A 13,412-nucleotide genomic window follows, 5' to 3' on the forward strand; every position below is an offset into this window, starting at 1 on the left:
GGACAGGGATGGAGAAGGGGATGGATGCAGGGATGGGGACAGGGATGGATGCAGGGATGGGGTGCGCATAGGCATAGATATAGGGATGGAGAAGGGGGGACATAGGGATGGAGACGGGGATGGATGCAGGGATGGATGCAGCAGTGGGGTGGGCACAGGCGTAGGTATAGGGGTGGAGAAGGGGGGACATAGGGATGGAGAAGGGGACACAGAGATGGGGACACAGGGATGGATGCAGGGATGGAGACAGGGATGGATGCAGGGATGGATGCAGCGGTGGGGTGGGCATAGGTGTTGGTATAGGGATGGAGCAGGGGGGACATAGGGATGGAGACACAGGGGTGAATGCAGGGATGGATGCAGGGATGGATGCAGGGATGGACGCAGGGATGGGGGGGGTACAGGGGGACACAGGGAACAGGGATGGGGGGGGTGCATGGGGGGGGGCAGCGAGAAGCAGGAGAGAAAAGAGAAGCGGTTTCATGAGCGGCCGGGGGGACCCCAACCCTTGGGGGGGGGGAACATTGGGGACCCCGGGGTCGGGGTGGGGGGGGGGGGAGGGGGAGATATGGGGGAGGGGGATGGGAGCCCTTGTCAGGGGGTGGGGGTGGGATGGGACAGAGGGGGGGGTCAAAGGGGGGGGAAGAGGGGCGATGGGGGGGGTGACCCCATCTGTGCCCCCCCGTGACCCCCCCTTATTGGGAGCACCCTGCGATGGGGGGGGGGGGGGCAGCTCTCCCTGGGGGGGGACCCAAAACCCCAACCCCCCCCCCCCCCAGGCCCACAGCCAGGATTGGTCGAACGCAACAGAGACGGGGGGGGGGGGAGGGGGGGGGAAGGGGGGAGCCCCCCCCGGGAATGGGGGGGTTGGGGGGACCCCCCCTCAGTTTGGGGGTGCAAGGGGGGTCCCCGCTGTCCGGCGCCGGCTGCAGAGAGGCTGGGGGAGAGAAACGGGGGGGTTAGAGCTGCGGGGAGAGAACGGGGGGGGGGGCACAACGGGGACCCCCCCCAGGGCAGAGACACCCCAAAACCAACCCCCCCCCCAATGGGGCGTCTCTGCATGGGGGGGGGGGGAACACAGCGGCCGCGCCAGGATGGGCCCCCATTGACTTCAATGCACCCCCCCCCCCCATAATGGGGGTCCCCCCCCCACTGCCCCCCACATTGGGGTCCAGCCTGGCACGGCCCCCCCACTGCACACGTGGGTGCCGGGGGGGGGGGGGGGGGGGGGGATGGGGGATGGGGGGGGGCTGCGGCGCCAATGGGGGACACGGGGACACGTGTGTAAATGGTCGCGTGTGTAAATGGTCACGTGTGCACAGGGACACGTGTGTAAATGGTCACGTGTGTAAATGGTCACGTGTGCACAGGGACACGTGTGTAAATGGTCACGTGTGTAAATGGTCATGTGTGCACATGGTCACGTGTGCACAGGGACACGTGTGTAAATGGTCACGTGTGTAAATGGTCACGTGTGTAAATCGTCACGTGTGCACAGGGACACGTGTGTAAATGGTCACGTGTGTAAATGGTCACGTGTGCACAGGGACACGTGTGTAAAGGGTCACGTGTGCACATGGACACGTGTGTAAATGGTCACGTGTGCACATGGTCACGTGTGTAAATGGACACGTGTGTAAATGGACACGTGTGCACATGGACACGTGTGTAAATGGTCACGTGTGCACAGGGACACGTGTGTAAATGGTCACGTGTGCACATGGTCACGTGTGCACAGGGACACGTGTGTAAATGGTCAAGTGAGCACAGGGACACGTGTGCACATGGACACATGCGTAAATGGTCACGTGTGTACATCGACACGTGTGTAAATGGTCACGTGTGCACATGGACACGTGTGCACAGGGTCACATGTGCTAAAGGACACGTGTGCTCACATGGACATGTGTGCTAAAGGACACGTGTGTGCACAGGAACACGTGTGTAAAAGAACACATGTAGAAAAGGACACGTGTATGCACAGGGACACACGCGTGCACCAGGACACGTATGTGCACATGGACACATGTGCAAAAGGACACGTGTGTGTGAGCACAGGACATGTGTGTATAAAAGGCCATGTGTTTAAAGGGACATGTGTGCACATAGTGTGTAAAAGGACACGTGTGTAAAAGAACACGTATGTAAAAGCCACGTGTGTAAAAAGGACATGTGTGTAAAAGGAGATGCATGTAAAAGCACACGTGTGTAAAAGGACACGTGTGTAAAAGGACACGTGTGTAAAAGGACACGTATGTAAAAAGACACGTGTGTAAAAGGACACGCGTGTAAAAGGACATGTATGTAAAAGGACACATGTGTAAAAGGACACGCGTGTAAAAGGACAGGCGTGTAAAAGGACACGTGTGTAAAAGGACATGTATGTAAAAGGACACGTGTGTAAAAGGACACGTGTGTAAAAGGACATGTGTGTAAAGGGACACGTGTGTAAAAGGACACGTGTGTAAAAGGACATGTGTGTAAAAGGAGATGTATGTAAAAGGACACGTGTGCAAAAGATGTGTGTAAAAGGACACGTGTGTAAAACGACATGTATGTAAAAGGAGATGTATGCAAAATAACACGTGTGTAAAAGGACACGTGCGTAAAAGGAGATGTGTGTAAAAGGACACGTGTGTAAAAGGACACGTGTGTAAAAGGATATGTATGTAAAAGAACACGTGTGTAAAAGATGTGTATAAAAGGACACGTGTGTTAAAGGACACGTGTGTAAAAGGGCACGTGTGTAAAACGACATGTATGTAAAAGGAGATGTATGTAAAAGAACACGTGTGTAAAAGGACATGTGTGTAAAAGGACACGTATGTAAAAAGACACGTGTGTAAAAGGACACGTGTGTAAAAGGAGATGTGTGTAAAACGAGATGTGTGTAAAAGGACACGTGTGTAAAAGGACGCACCAGGTCAGGTCACATGTGCACCAGAACACACATGTAAGAGGTCATGTGTATGCACACGGTCACGTGTGTGCACATGGTCACGTGTATGCACACGGTACGTGTATGCGCATGGTCACGTGTGTGCCCCAGGACACGTGTATGCACACGGTCACATGTGTGCACATGGTCACGTGTATGCACATGGTCACGTGTGTGCATACGGACACGTGTATGCACACGGTCACGTGTATGCACATGGTCACATGTGTGCACATGGTCACGTGTATGCACATGGTCATGTGTGTGCACATGGTCACGTGTGTGCCCCAGGACACGTGTATGCACATGGTCACGCGTGTGCACATGGTCATGCGTGTGCGCACGGTCACGTGTGTGCACACGGTCACGTGTGTGCATACGGTCACGTGTGTGCACATGGTCACGTGTATGCACTTGGTCACGTGTATGCACATGGTCACGTGTATGCACACGGTCACGTGTGTTCGCATGGTCACGTGTGTGCCCCAGGACACGTGTATGCACACAGTCACACGTGTGCCCCAGGACACGTGTATGCACACGGTCACGTGTATGCACGCAGTCACGTGTGTGCACACGGTCACGTGTATGCACATGGTCACGTGTGTGCACACGGTCACGTGTGTGCGCACGGTCACGTGTATGCGCATGGTCACGTGTATGCACACGGTCACGCTTGTGCACATGGTCACGTGTGTGTGCACGGTCACGTGTGTGCCCCAGGACACGTGTATGCACATGGTCACGTGTGTGCACATGGTCACGTGTATGCACACGGTCATGTGTATGCATATGGTCACGTGTGTGCCCCAGGACACGCATGTGCACATGGTCACGTGTGTGCACATGGTCACGTGTATGCACACGGTCACGTGTATGCGCATGGTCATGTGTATGCACATGGTCACGTGTGTGCCCCAGGACACGTGTATGCACATGGTCACGTGTGTGCACATGGTCACGTGTATGCGCATGGTCATGTGTATGCACATGGTCATGTGTATGCACATGGTCACGTGTATGCACATGGTCACGTGTATGCGCATGGTCATGTGTATGCACATGGTCACGTGTGTGCCCCAGGACACGTGTATGCACATGGTCACGTGTGTGCACATGGTCACGTGTATGCACATGGTCACGCGTGTGCACATGGTCACGCATATGCACACAGCCACGTGTGTGCACACAGTCACGTGTGTGCCCCAGGACACGCGTGTGCACACGGTCATGTGTATGCACTTGGTCACGTGTGTGCCCATGGTCACGTGTGTGCCCCAGGACACGTGTATGCACACGGTCACGTGTGTCCCCGAGCCCTCGTGACCGCAGCAGCCCCCTTCCCACCGCGGGGGGATGGGGATGGGGGTGGGGGTGTCCCGGTGGGGGGAGGGGCACTCACAGGCTCGGGGGGGCCCCGCGGGGGAGGGGCTGCGGGAGCTGCGGGAGGAGGAGGAGGAGGAGGAGGAAGACGAAGGTCGCGGCTCCGGCACCTGTGGGAAGAAGCCGCGGCCCCGCAGCGCCCCCCCGCGGCCCCCCCCTGGGAGCGCCGCTGAGAGACCCCCAACCGCTGCCCCCCACCCCCCCCCCCCCGCCAGCCCCATAGCGAACCCCAACCCCCCCCCTCCTCCTCATCCCACCCCCAGCGGACACAGAGGGAACTGCAACAGAGCCCGGCGGAGCCCAAGAGACCCACAAGTGACCCATAAGTGACCCACAAGTGACCTATAAGTGACCCATAAGTGACCCATAAGTGACCCATAAGTGACCAGCAACTGAGCCGTAACTGAGGCGGAACTGACCCACAAGTGACCCATAACTGACCCAAAACTGACCCATAACTGAGCCATAACTGACCCATAACTGACCCATAACTGACCCACAACTGAGCCACAACTGACCCACAACTGACCCATAACTGACCCACAACTGAGCCGTAACTGACCCATAACTACCCCACAAGTGAGCCATAACTGACCCACAGCTGAGCCACAACTGACCCATAACTGAGCCACAACTGACCCACAACTGAGCCACAACTGACCCACAACTGACCCATAACTGAGCCATAACTGACCCACAGCTGACCCATAACTGAGCCATAACTGACCCACACCTGAGCCACAACTGAGCCACAACTGACACATAACTGAGCCACAACTGAGCCATAACTGACCCACAACTGAGCCACACCTGACCCACAACTGAGCCGTAACTGACCCATAACTACCCCACAAGTGAGCCATAACTGACCCACAGCTGACCCACAGTTGACCCATAACTGACCCATAACTGAGCCATGACCGAGCCATAACTGACCCATAACTGACCCACAGCTGACCCATAACTGAGCCACAACTGACCCATAACTGACCCACAACTGAGCCACACCTGACCCACAACTGAGCCATAACTGACCCATAACTGAGCCATGATTGAGCCATAACTGACCCACAGCTGACCCATAACTGACCCACAACTGAGCCGCAACTGAGCCACAACTGACCCATAACTGAGCCATGATTGAGCCATAACTGACCCACAAGTGACCCATAACTCTGCCATAATTGAGCCATGACTGAGCCATAACTGACCCATAACTACCCCACAAGTGAGCCATAACTGACCCACAACTGAGCCACAACTGACCCACAGCTGACCCACAACTGACCCACAACTGACCCACAACTGACCCACAACTGATCCACAACTGAGCCATAACTGAGCCACAACTGAGCCACAACTGACCCACAACTGACCCATAACTGACCCACAACTGACCCACAACTGACCCAAAACTGAGCCACAACTGACCCATAACTGACCCACAACTGACCCACAACTGACCTAAAACTGAGCCACAACTGACCCATAACTGACCCATAACTGACCCACAACTGAGCCACAACTGACCCACAACTGACCCACAACTGACCCACAACTGAGCCATAACTGCCCCACAACTGAGCCACAACTGACCCACAAGTGACTCATAACTGACCCATAACTGACCCATAACTGAGCCACAACTGACCCACAAGTGACCCATAACTGACCTAAAACTGAGCCATAACTGACCCACAACTGACCCACAACTGACCTAAAACTGAGCCACAACTGACCCATAACTGACCCATAACTGAGCCACAACTGACCCACAAGTGACCCACAACTGACCTAAAACTGAGCCACAACTGACCCATAACTGACCCACAACTGCCCCACAACTCACCCACAACTGAGCCATAACTGAGCCACAACTGACCCACAAGTGACCCACAACTGACCTAAAACTGAGCCACAAGTGCCCCATAACTGACCCATAACTGCCCCACAACTGCCCCACAACTGAGCCCCACCCCACAACTGCCCCTCCCCGGTGCCGTTGCTGCCCCCCAAGTGCTCCAAGCTGCCCCGCCCCCAAACAGCCCCTCCCCCCCCAAACTGCCCCAGGGCCCCCCCAGAGCTGCCCCTGGGCTCGGCCGGGGGGGGAGGGGGGGTTCAATAAAGGGGGGGGAGGGGGATGGATGCTGGGGGGGGGGGAGGGGCCACTTTGGGGGGGGGGAGGGGCCACTTTGGGGTCCCTGGGGGCGCTTTGGGGTCCCCCAAGGGAGCCTTGGGGGGGGGGGGAACAAGGGGGGGGTCCCCCGTGGGGGGAGGGGCCATGGGGGGTGGGGGAGTCCCTGGGGGTCCTGGGGACCCCAATGGGAGAATTGGGGGGGGGGGGGCCCGGAGCTGATTTAAACCAATGGGGGGGGATGGGGATGGGGGGATGGGGGGAGGGGGGGGTAGGACCAAGGGGGGAGGGGGGGGAGGGGGGGGATGGGGAGGTTTAGGGTGGGGGAAGGGGGGAAGGGTTGGGGGGGAATGGGGGGGGAGGGGGGAGGTTAGGGTGGTTCGAGGTGGTTTTGGGGGTGTTTGGGGGAATTTTGGGGTGGTTTTTGTTGGTTTGGGGTGGTTTTGGGGGTATTTTGGGGCATTTGGGGGGTTATTGGGGGGTGTTTGGTTTTTTTTGGGTGCTTTTGGGGGTATTTTTGCGTGTTTTGGGGTATTTTGGGTAGTTTTGGGGTGTTTTGGGTTATTTTGGGGTGGTTTTGGGTGTTTTGGGTGTTTTGGGGGGTGTTTTGGGTTATTTTGGGTTATTTTGGGGTGGTTTTGGGGTGTTTGGGGTGGTTTTGGGGTGTTTTGGGGTATTTGGGGTTATTTTGGGGTGTTTTGGGGGTGTTTTGGGGTGTTTTTGGGGTGTTTTTGGGTGTTTTTGGGGTGTTTTGGGGTGGTTTTGGGGTGTTTTTTGGTGTTTTGGGGGTTATTATGGGGTGTTTTGGGGCTCCCAGGCAGGATCTCGTTACCTTTTTGCTCCACTTCTACTTTTAGCACCGGAGGAAAAGGCGGGAGAAAGCGGGGGGGGGGAGGGGGCGCGGGGGGGGGCACAGGGTGGGGGTGGGGTCAAAGGGGGAGTGGGGGGGCAATGGGGGTCAAAGGGGGGTCACGGGGGGGGGAGGGGAGAGAGGAGACAAAGAGAACAGAGATTAAACGGCTTCGGCCCGAGCCCGTTGTGGGGGGGCCCCCCCGGGCCAATGGGGAGCCCCTGAGCCCCATGGGGGACATGGGGGGTAGGGGGGGTATAGGGGGGATGGGGGGATAGGGGGGGGATGGGGGTATCGGGGGGTATGGGGGGTATAAGGGGGTATGGGGGGGATAAGGGGGATAGGGGGGATGGGAAGATATGGGGGGGATGGGGGGCTATGGGGGGGTATGGGGGTATGGGGGATGGGGGCTATGGGGGGGCTATGGGGGGCATAAGGGGGATAGGGAGGATGGGAGGATCCGGGGGGGTCGGGGCGATGGGGGGATATGGGGGGGATATGGGGGGGATAACGGGGATAGGGAGGATGGGGGGGTAGGGGGGATGGGGGGGATATGGGGGGGATATGGGGCCATGGAGGATAGAGGGGCTATGGGGATATGGAGGGCAATGGGGGGGCCATGGGGACACATGGGGGGACCCCTCCCCGCCCCCCGCCCCCCCCTGCAGGAAGAAGCAGAACGCAGCGGGGGGGGGCTCGGCCCCATGGCGCAGACCTGCAAAGGAAACGTGGTCCCGACCCCCCCAGCACAGCCGTGTGCTTAGCGTGTCCTTAGCGTGTGCTTGCTGTGTGCTTAGCATGTCTTTAGCATGGTCACTGTGTGTCCTTAGCATGTTCTTGGTGTGTCCTTAACATGTTCTTGGTGTGTCATTTGTGTGTCCTTAGCATGTTCGCTGTGTGTCCTTAGCATGTTCTTGGTGCGTCCTTAGCATGTTCTTGGTGTGTCCTTAGCATGTTCTTGGTGTGTCATTCGTGTGTCCTTAGCATGTTCTTATCATGTTCTTTGTGTGTCCTTATCATGTTCTTTGTGTGTCCTTAGCATGTTCGCTGTGTGTCCTCAGCATGTTCTTGGCATGTTCTTATCATGTTCCTAGTGTGTCCTTAGCATGTTCATTGTGTGTCCTTAGCAAGTTCTTGGCATGTTACTTGTGTGTCCTTAGCATGGTGTGTCGTGTGTCCTTAGCATCTTATCATGTTCCTTGTGTGTCCTTAGCATGTTTGCTGTGTGTCCTTAGCATGTTCTTGGCATGTTATTTGTGTGTCCTTAGCATGTATGTTGTGTGTCCTTGGCATGTTACTTGTGTGTCCTTAGCATGTTCTTGGTATGTAATTTGTGTGCCCTTAGCATGTTCTTTGTGCGTCTTTAGCATGTTCTTGGCATGTTATTGGCATGTTACTTGTGTGTCCTTAGCATGTTCTTGGCATGTTCTTATCATGTTCATTGTGTGTCCTTAGCATGTTCACTGTGTGTCCTTAGCATGTTCTTGGCATGTTATTTGTGTGTCCTTAGCATGGTGTGTCGTGTGTCCTTAGCATCTTATCATGTTCCTTGTGTGTCCTTATCATGTTCTTTGTGTGTCCTTATCATGTTTGCTGTGTGTCCTTAGCATGTTCTTGGCATGTTCTTTGTGTGTCCTTAGCATGTTTGTTGTGTGTCCTTAGCATGTTCTTGGCATGTTACTTGTGTGTCCTTAGCATGTTATTGGTGTGTCATTTGTGTGTCCTTAGCATGTTCTTTGTGCGTTCTTTGTGTGTTTTTAGCATGATCTTTGTGTGCTTAGCATGTGCTTAGCATGTACTTAACATGTTCTTTGTGTGTGCTTGCTATGTACTTTGCATGTTCTTTCTGTCTGCTTGCTGTGTGTCTGATGTGTGCTTGGCATGAGCTTAGCATGTGCTTGGCATGTACCTAATGTGTGCTTGGCATGTGCTTAGCATGAGATAGGCATGTATATGATCTGTTCTTGGAGTGTGCTTATCATGTTGCTTGTGTGCACTTGGCGCGTGTTTGATGCGTGCTTAGTGTGTGGCGGGCGTGTGCTTAGCATGTGCTGGCATGTTCTTAGCATGTTCTTAGCATGTTCTTAGCATGGGCCCAGCTGTGCACACCTTTGCCCAGGCACGGATTCAACACGTGGAGATTTGAATAAGCTCATGCCAGCTTGCCCAAGGCATATCCTTAGCATGTACAGGGTGTGCTTAGCATGTGCTTAGCATGTACAGGATGTGCATAGCATGTACAAGGTGTGCTTAGCATGTACAGCATGTGCTTAGCATGTACAAGTCATGCTTAGCATGTACAAGGTGTACTTGGAATGTACAGCCTATGCTTAGCATGTACAGCCTGTGCTTAGCATGTACTTTGCATGTGCTTAGCATGTACAAGGTGTGCTTAGCATGTACAAGATGTGCTTAGCATGTACAGCCTGTGCTTAGCATGTACAAGTCGTGCTTAGCATGTACAGGGTGTGTTCCGCATGTTTAGCATGTGCTTAGCATGTACAGCCTGTGCTTACCATGTACAAGATGTGCTTAGCATGTACAGCCTGTGCTTAGCATGTACTTTGCATGTGCTTAGTGTGTACAAGGTGTGCTTAGCATGTACAGCCTGTGCTTCGCATGTACAAGATGTGCTTAGCATGTACAGCCTGTGCTTACCATGTACAAGATGTGCTTAACATGTACTTTTCATGTGCTTAGCGTGTACAAGATGTGCTTAGCATGTACAGCCTGTGCTTAGCATGTACAGCCTGTGCTTACCATGTACAAGATGTGCTTAGCATGTACAGCCTGTGCTTAGCATGTACAGCCTGTGTTTAGCATGTACAAGATGTGCTTAGCATGTACTTTGCATATGCTTAACATGTACAAGGTGTGCTTAGCATGTACAGCCTGTGGTTCGCGTGTACAAGGTGTACTTAGCATGTACAGCCTATGCTTAGCATGTACTTTGCATGTGCTTAGCCTGTGCTTTGCCTGTGCTTAGCATGTACAGCCTGTGTTTAGCATATACAAGATGTGCTTAACATGTACAAGGTGTACTTAGCATGTACAGCCTGTGCTTAGCATGTACAAGATGTGCTTAGCATGTACAAGGTGTACTTGGCATGTACAGCCTGTGGTTAGCATGTACAAGGTGTACTTAGCATGTACAGCCTGTGCTTGGCATGTACTTTGCACATGCTTAGCATGTACCTTGCATGTGCTTAGCATGTACAAGGTGTACTTAGCATGTACAGCCTGTCCTTAGCATGTACAAGATGTGCTTAGCATGTACAGCCTGTCCTTAGCGTGTACAAGGTGTGCTTAGCATGTACTTTGCATGTGCTTAGCATGTACAAGGTGTGCTTAGCATGTACAAGTTGTACTTAGCATGTACAAGATGTGCTTAGCATGTACTTTGCATGTGCTTAGCATGTACAATGTGTACTTAGCATGTACAGCCTCTCCTTAGCATGTACAAGATGTGCTTAGCATGTACAGCCTGTGTTTAGCATATACAAGATGTGCTTAACATGTACAAGGTGTACTTAGAATGTACAGCCTATGCTTAGCATGTACAGCCTGTGCTTAGTATGTACTTTGCATGTGCTTAGCATGTACAAGGTGTGCTTAGCATGTACAGCCTGTGCTTACCATGTACAAGATGTGCTTAGCATGTACAGCCTGTGCTTAGCATGTACAGCCTGTGCTTACCATGTACAAGATGTGCTTAGCATGTACTTTGCATGTGCTTAACATGTACAAGATGTACTTAGCATGTACATCCTATGCTTAGCATGTACAAGATGTGCTTAGCATGTACTTTGCATGTGCTTAGCATGTACAAGGTGTATTTAGCATGTACAGCCTGTGCTTAGCATGTACTTTGCCTGTGCTTAGCATGTACAAGATGTGCTTAGCATGTACAGCCGTACAAGATGTGCTTAGCACGTACAGCCTGTGCTTAGCATGTACAGCCTGTGCTTAGCATGTACAGCCTGTGTTTAGCATATACAAGATGTGCTTAACATGTACAAGGTGTACTTGGCATGTACAGCCTGTGGTTAGCGTGTACAAGGTGTATTTAGCATGTACAGCCTGTGCTTAGCATGTACTTTGCAAGTGCTTAGCATGTACAAGGCGTGCTTACCATGTACTTTGCAAGTGCTTAGCATGTACCATGTACTTTGCCTGTGCTTAGCATGTACAAGATGTGCTTAGCATGTACAGCCTATGCTTAGCATGTACAAGGTGCACGTAGAATGCACAGCCTATCCTTAGCATGTACAGCCTGTGTTTAGCATGTACAGCCTGTGCTTAGCATGTACAGCCCGTGCTTAGCATGTACAAGATGTGCTTAGCACGTACAAGATGTGCTTAGCATGTACAACATGAGCTTAGCATGTACTTTGCATGTGCTTAGCATGTACAAGGTGTACTTAGCATGTACAGCCTGTCCTTAGCGTGTACAGGATGTGCGTAGCATGTACTTTGCATGTGCTTAGCATGTACAAAGTGTACTTAGCATGTACAGCCTGTCCTTAGCATGTACAAGATGTGCTTAGCATGTACTTTGCATGTGCTTAGCATGTACAAGGTGTACTTAGCATGTACAGCCTGTCCTTAGCGTGTACAGGATGTGCTTAGCATGTACTTTGCATGTGCTTAGCATGTACAAGGTGTACTTAGCATGTACAGCCTGTCCTTAGCGTGTACAAGGTGTGCTTAGCATGTACTTTGCATGTGCTTAGCCTGTACTTTGCATGTGCTTAGCATGTACAGCCTGTGCTTAGCCTGTACTTTGCATGTGCTTAGCATGTACAGCCTGTGCTTAGCCTGTACTTTGCATGTGCTTAGCATGTACAGCCTGTCCTTAGCGTGTACAGGATGTGCTTAGCATGTACTTTGCATGTGCTTAGCCTGTACTTTGCATGTGCTTAGCATGTACAAGGTGTACTTAGCATGTACAGCCTGTCCTTAGCAAGTACAAGATGTGCTTAGCGTGTACAGCCTGTCCTTAGCATGTACAGGATGTGCTTAGCATGTACTTTGCATGTGCTTAGCATGTACTTTGCATGTGTCTGGCCTGTAGGCCTGTGCTTAGCGTGTTCTTAGCGTGTGCTTAGCGTGTGCTGGGGGCTCCGTCCTCCCCCCTCCGGCGACGCCTGCAAAGCAAAGGGGGGGTCAGGGGGGTCCCGCGACGGAGCCTGGGGAGAGACAAAGGGGGGGGCCTGGGGGGGACCCCCCAAAGGGAGCGGATGGGGGGGGGGGGAGGGGCTGCGGGACCTGGGGGGGGCACCTGGACCCTGCCCCCCCCCCCACACCCAGAGCCACAACACAGGAGGGGGCCCAGGGGAGCTGAGGGGGATGGGGGTGCTGTGGGGTGGGTGCTATGGGTGCTGTGGGTGCTATGGGTGCTATGGGTGCTATGGGTGCTATGGGTGCTATGGGGCAGGCGCTGTGGGGCAGCACTCACTATAGGGCACGCAGTCGTACTGCACCTCCAGGTATTGAGGTGCTATGGGTGCTATGGGTGCTGTGGGTGCTATGGGTGCTATGGGGCAGGCGCCGTGGGGCAGCACTCACTATAGGGCACGCAGTCGTACTGCACCTCCAGGTATTGAGGTGCTATGGGTGCTATGGGTGCTATGGGGCAGGCGCCGTGGGGCAGCACTCACTATAGGGCACGCAGTCGTACTGCACCTCCAGGTATTGAGGTGCTATGGGTGCTGTGGGTGCTATGGGTGCTATGGGTGCTATGGGTGCTATGGGGCGCTATGGGTGCTATGGGTGCTGTGGGTGCTATGGGTGCTATGGGTGCTGTGGGTGCTATGGGTGCTATGGGTGCTATGGGGCAGGCGCCGTGGGGCAGCACTCACTATAGGGCACGCAGTCATACTGCACCTCCAGGTATTGAGGTGCTATGGGTGCTATGGGTGCTATGGGTGCTATGGGTGCTATGGGTGCTATGGGTGCTATAGGGGTCTATGGGGTGCTATGGGTGCTATGGGGTGCTATGGGGTGCTATGGGTGCTATGGGGTGCTATAGGGTGCTATAGGGTGCTATGGGTGCTATGGGGTGCTATGGGTGCTATGGGTGCTATGGGGTGCTATGGGTGCTATGG

The 13,412-nt window shown here is 53.8% G+C and overlaps 1 protein-coding gene across 1 annotated transcript in view; it reads right to left on the bottom strand.

Moving 5' to 3' along the window:
• LOC134173568 (adhesion G protein-coupled receptor L1-like) overlaps positions 1 to 4,887 on the bottom strand; it is a 43,241-nt gene extending 38,354 nt beyond the window's left edge. The window contains exons 1-2 of the mRNA XM_062637685.1: positions 4,884 to 4,887; positions 4,341 to 4,478 (exon numbers count right to left, since the gene is read on the bottom strand). Of these exons, the coding sequence (XP_062493669.1) occupies positions 4,341 to 4,478; positions 4,884 to 4,887 (142 nt within the window). The remainder of the gene's footprint in view (positions 1 to 4,340; positions 4,479 to 4,883) is intronic.
• Positions 4,888 to 13,412: the final 8,525 nt, after the last annotated feature.

The sequence above is a fragment of the Pezoporus occidentalis genome, unplaced genomic scaffold (assembly GCF_034315485.1).
Source record: "Pezoporus occidentalis ecotype Australia unplaced genomic scaffold, CSIRO_AGI_Poc_V1 ctg533, whole genome shotgun sequence".
Lineage (NCBI taxonomy): Eukaryota > Metazoa > Chordata > Aves > Psittaciformes > Psittacidae > Pezoporus > Pezoporus occidentalis.